The 6,328-nt window shown below is 38.2% G+C and overlaps 1 protein-coding gene across 1 annotated transcript; it reads left to right on the top strand.

The window, feature by feature from the left end:
* The first annotated feature begins 126 nt into the window (after window positions 1-126).
* On the top strand, window positions 127-3,105 carry LOC120805026 (P2Y purinoceptor 2). The gene is given in 4 exon segments (XM_040154843.1): window positions 127-232; window positions 2,083-2,343; window positions 2,346-2,891; window positions 2,894-3,105. Coding segments are annotated over 4 exon segments (1,125 nt in total).
* The last annotated feature ends 3,223 nt before the right edge of the window (window positions 3,106-6,328 follow it).

Raw genomic sequence — 6,328 nt, 5'->3', positions numbered from 1 at the left:
ACACTGCACTGCTGCCACATGATTGGCTGATTGGATAATTGCATGAAAAAGAAGGTGTAAAGGTGTTCCTAATAAAGTGCTTGGTGAGTGTATGAATCATCTGGGAAATTGACCCTTGATGTTGTCATGACGGTTGTCCCAGTTTACCACTTTGAGGTGTGGAGTTTGACAGACACAGGCAAGGTACTAGCCAGGGTGGGTCTAATGAAGGACACTTATGATGGGCATTATGGTAAGAGTAGGCTCACGTGTGTATGACTTATGCTAGTACAAAAAAGTCAGGATATTTCTTAGAAGTTCCAAAAGTTTATGAAAGTACAATAATAAATACTAAATGAAATAAAATCGAAGAAGCAGATATCCAGAGTTTTCCCGAGTATGGGTCAAGCTCCAAAAATAATCATTAAAAACATCTCTTTCTTAGTTTTTTTTTCTTAGTTTGTTTGTTTGATGACATCATCAGGGTTATTTTCTCAGACTTGCCCTTCCAGAGCCACAGAAGACATTATACGAGTGCTTTGACAGGCTGAGTAGTACTCCTCATCACTAGTAAACTGAACCTTATCTGAAAAATTAGTGGAGTTCCCCTTTGATCATTGTGTTGACCTACTTAAGGTGGCAGCTGTAAAGCCACCAAAATGGTTGAACATGCAAAAAGATTATGCAGGTACTCTAAAAGACTACTGGCCAAAATCTCTGGTGGCCTCTAGAGGCTGTAATTTTCACTGCATCCTACATTTGGAAGTGATGGACAGAAGAAACACTGAGCCTAAAGACTTAGTGTGTTCTGAGGGCTGCAATAGAGAAAGATCATGGGGTGATTCAAATCAAAAGACAGGTGTTCCTAAATCACTCTAGAGAAAATTCAATTGCCTTTGAAGCTATACCGTCAACTGTCATTTGCTTTGAGCTGCCACCGGGCATAGGGAATTCCAATCCTTTTCGTAGAACAAAATGAATAATAAATGTAAGGGAGATAATCCAGAAGGCTATCTGAATTTTTTGCAATAATTTGTTTATTGGTATATAGACTGGAAAAACATGGCTATTACCCAGAAACATTTTAGTTTCAAATATGGTGCAAAGGCTTTATATTATGTAGTAGTCTACGTATGACCTACTGTACCAAGCAACAACCTTGCACTTGGGAGGAACTCAGAACTTAGGTACCTATTGGGCACTCATTCCAATCTTACAGGATACAGGATCATCGTTACTGAGCAACAAAGCACGAAATTTGGGGAGGATGGTGTAGTGAATATATGAGCAGCGAATAACATTGATTATCTGTTACCATCAGTGCAAGGCCTGGGACATATTAGACTGTAGTGACAGTTGGTTCTTGTGTCGGATGCGGGAGATGTGGACAGGTGTAAAGACCTGAGTGACTTTGACATACCAAACCAATATGGCCAGACACCTGGATGGGAGCATCTTCGAAACAGCAAGGTCTGTGGGGTGCTCCCAGACAGTAGCTGCTGCACGTCGCACCTTACAGGACTTAAAGGGTCTTCTACTAACATTTTGGTGCCATATACCACAGGGCACCTGCAGAGCTCTTGTAGAGTCCATGCCTAGGCAGGTCGAGCTGTTTCCTTTGGCATGCGCTGTTCCAACCGCATATTAGGCTGGGGTGGTCATAATCTTTGCACTCATCAGTGTATTATTATTCTTGTTTTGTATTTTTACTGCTGAAATGTTTTTTATGAGAATATATGTCATTATTCTTCTTTCTTTTTTAAAAAAAACAACCCGTATACACTCCAAATTTTCAATACAGAGACCCAACTTTGCCGCCCTTATGTACCCCTTAAAATCCTACTTGGACACACTGAAGCACTGCACAAACTGTAAAGCTCGAAAAGAACAGAGCTTTGTCTAATGAACTTGATATTTAAGTTATTATTATTTTTTTCTATTTTATTTCATTTATTTTTGCCATATATCTTTATTAATGTATTATTATTTGTGGACCACCTCAAGCATATGATGCATTGTTACTTTCATTGATCTAATATGAAAAAAAGTGCATTTGTAATACAGCATATGATACTGAAGCACGATTCTGTTATTTTCCCACAGGTGTAGGAAACAACAAGATCTTCAGGAAGATGAAACCTCTTTTGCTTTCCTCACAGCTTGGGAACAGCAGCAATGACTCTGGATCTTGCCTGGGGGAGACCCAGCATGTGTCCATGACTGTCTTCCTGTGCCTTGTCTTCTTCCTGGGCTTCCTCCTCAATATCTTCAGCTTTTGGGTCTTCTGCTGCTGGTTGCCCTGCTGGACCTCTGGAACTACATTACAGTTCCACCTGGCTCTCAGCGATGCCATTGTGACCCCAGTCACATGATGGCGGTATACTTTGCCATGGGCAACAACTGGCCCTTTAGTTGGTTCCTGTGCCAGGTCAAGATCCCCCTCCTTAGTTCACATTTCTACGGCAGCACCATATTCCTCACTCTCATCAGCATCCATCGGTACACAGCTGTCATGCACTTCAACAAAAGGTCTTGTATGAAACGGAAGGAGTTTGTTAAGAAGCTGTGTGCAGGAGTTTGGTCTCTGCTATTGATCCAGGGTCTAAGCTATGCGTTCATGTTTCCTCCCAGTAAAGAAGGTAGTAACAGTCAATGCCTCTCCATCCATCAGAAGAACCTGACAGACACCTACTTTGTCATTAACTTTATCCTGTTCATCTTTGGGTTCCTACTTCCTTTCCCTCTGGCTGCTTTTTACTATAGCTGTCTGGCGAACACCTTAACTCACCTCAACATCAGCACAGCTAAAGGTCTGAAAGTCAAGGTAAAATCTAAAAGGATGAAAGGCAAGTGTCTGGTGATATTTGGGCTGTGTTTCCTGCCTCTGAACGTGGTACGAACTGTGGAAGTGGTACTAAAAAGTACTACCTGCAAAACTGCCATGTTCTTCTTCAAATCGAGACGGCATATTATGCATCTTGGTTTTTAGCAGGAGTGAACAGCTGCCTGGATCCATTGTTGTACTGTTTTGGTTCGCAAAATTTTCAAGACGCATTCCAGTCTCTCAGTATTGGGCAGGGAGATGTTCCAAACAGAACTGATTCAGAAATGACTGCAAATCAGTAAAGTGGAATTGGGTGTGACACATCAGTTGGATGAGTCCAGCATATTGTACTATTACCTCCATTATACACTTGTCTTTTATTTATTTGCCCTGTATTTCTCAACTGTAAAAGAACATATTAGGGACAAAATATACTGTATCTCTTTTCTGAATAAATGTTTCTTTGACACCTGATTTCATACAAGAGTTCTCCACAGGGCTAAAGCTGATACCTGAACACAGCCTGTACCCATTTATTTAAAAAAATAGTTTGAAAATATGGGAAATACATTTTCTTGCCAAGAATTAGATGTAAAAATTGATACCACCCTCATGTTTGTATGGTAATTGCAAGAAATAACTAAATCCCTACCTACAAGCACCTCTAAAGCTCACCAATTAACACATCATATCTTGTTTATTTAATCCGTACAAAAACGGCTTCATATTTTCTGAACAGACATGAGATTGTCTCATCTTACTCTTGGCAACAAAGCAAATAAATACATTTTCCAAAATGTCAAATTATTCCTTTAAGACCCGAACCAGCTAAAAAAAGTTGTTTAGCAGAACTCTAATTCCTACAGTTTTTTCTCATAACATTAAATAACTGAAGGTAGTTCTATCTACTATTGCCGTAGATGAATCATCCCCACAGTCATTTACCCATGTAGATATCACTTGAATAATAAAACTGCAAATTGAACATTAGAAACTGCTGCAATTAATGTACTGAAGCAAGTAAAAGTCATGTATTTAGAGTGGCCTGTTGTCTGAAGTGATCTCGGCTACTTAAAATTTAAATTAAGCACAGTTATTTTCAGTACTGTGGGTAAAGCCTAAAAGCAAAATGTTCATAATATAAGTCAGTCCACTTTATACTGCATTAACAGTCAGTTTTTTTTTAAGTCAGTGTCTTATCACTGATCCTTTTCATCAGTATCTTCACCTTGCACTGGGTGCCCCTAGCCTCATGCACAGCTTGTTGCTCTTCAGCTTTCATTATCGCCAATGGGAGCACGTTGGTTGAAGACACAGGGGATGATGATGGGAAGCAGACAGATAATTATGAGAAGCAAGGTTGTTATAAAGTCGCTTTTTTAACTCTACCTTAGCCAAAGCACTTTTACTAGAGAACTGTATGAAACAATGAAAATGGAAACTTTTAAAACTGTTAATACATGTTAACATATTAAATGAGGGATGTGTGTATGGTCATGGGGGGATGCAGCCTATACTATTTCATAATGGGCAAGAGGTGGGGTGACTCCTGGACAGTTTGCCAGTCTATCCGACTGACGACATCTCCCTCTGATAAGCAATTTAGAGTTGCCAGTTATCCTAGACTGTTTAACAGACGGCCAGAAAGGTTCTAGCCGGCCAGTGAGTTAAAAACCCAGGACCTTCTTGCTGTAAGGCGACAGTGCTAACCACTGAAACATGTTGCTGAGCACATGCGTTCATACTAAATAATAATGACAAAACTCAAGTCTACATTATATTTCACAAACACAAACACACACCAGACATAAACCTATTTACAGTGGGACATGGGGTGAGACAGTCCTAAGGAGAAACTGCTCTTTTATGACCTGTTTCAGCTTCAGATGACCTCAGTGTTTCATTCATTCATTTCAATCATATCAGTGGAGGAAAGTAACTAAGCACATTTTCTCAAGTACTGTACTTCAGTACAATTAAGAGGTACTTGTATTTCCATTTAGGCTACTTTATACTCCTACTACACTTTATTTCAGAGGGAAATATTGCAGGCATTTTTTTACCCCACTAGATTTATTTGAAAGCTCCAGTAAGATTTTACATATGAAACATATGATTCGTAAAATTTGTAGAAAATCTGTCATATACAATTCATTGTCATAGATGAACTACTCAACTGTATAAAGTAGTTAAAATTAGCTGTGCTTCAGCCAGGTACAACATTAAAATGTTGCATAATAACAACATAAACAATAATAATACTAATATTAATAATAATATTAGTAATAAAAATAATAACAATAAAAACTGACAAAACTTTAAGTAAAATCTCTCATCATTTATCCCACTAGTAACTTATTACCAGTGGTGAAAAAGAAGGAAAGACAAAAAATCTTACAAGCTTGCTGAGTTTTACATATTTAAAATGCATTTAAAAGACAAGACAAAGGCAGATGACATTTTATGTTGGTTTGTTGGTAACATTCGTGCCGCATCACATCAGTATCACTGCGCTGATGAGGGGGCATAAATGTGAATCATCCCTGCAATCTTACTGGCGCCCAAACTACAAGGAGAGAAGATTTGTTTTAATAAACAGTCATGATCACAGCATCAGCTTGGAAAAAAGGAGTTATATGTTTTCACAACTGTTTTTGTTAGTACATTCAGCCGTAGATGAAATATATTGTTTGACCTAGAGAATCAGCTCTGAAAAGTTTGGCTTCTGCTTTTAAATTTTGATTTATGAACAAGGGCGATGTAATGAGGGGAATAGTGGAACTAAGTTACTGTGGCCCTATGATGGGGAGGGTCTTCACAAAGCCTGGAATTAAACCATTGTTTTTATCTGTAATTGTGATTTGAAATTTTACATTATTAGCATGATGTCTAAACTATAACTGTTGGCTTCACCCCTCTTCATAGATGCTAATGGTTAAGTCCTCTCCTGCAGGAAGGTGGACAAAAGTACTTTGTCTCCAAACCCTATAACTGCATTTATGCTTGCGAACTTCAGGTGAACTTTGAAGAAATCATGTGATTTTTTTAAAAGGGAAATTATCAAAAGAGAATAAAAGGAAAAATATTATGGGGAAAGCAGCTGTGACAAAAGCTTGCTAGTGTTTTGGAATGCTTTAATGTTTGTATGTGAGGTGCCTAGTTAGTCAATATTATGATAGTTATCATGCTGATAAATTAAGCCATATTGTGCTCACTTTGAAAAACAGCCACAGAGATAGAATGAGCTGCAAGTTCATCATCACCGTCTTCTCATGTTACTGACGATGTCAGACAAGCTGAGCTCAGACGGGTGTTCCTAAAAGTCATTTTCAGCAGTTCACACTGAAAGGAGATTTGCAACTATACGTTTTATTGTACAATATTATTTAAATTAATATCATTTTAAGATCCTTGAAATACACAGTGTTTCTAAAGGAATAACTTGTGAAACATGATTAGTTTACTAAAGTGTTTTGATGAGTTTTATTGATGAAAATTAACCTTCAGTAGAAAATAAGAAAAGTT

Source organism: Xiphias gladius, chromosome 19 (genome assembly GCF_016859285.1).
Source record: "Xiphias gladius isolate SHS-SW01 ecotype Sanya breed wild chromosome 19, ASM1685928v1, whole genome shotgun sequence".
NCBI lineage: Eukaryota > Metazoa > Chordata > Actinopteri > Istiophoriformes > Xiphiidae > Xiphias > Xiphias gladius.
Note: the sequence above shows the minus strand (reverse complement) of the source record. Positions and strands in the feature narration are given on the sequence as shown.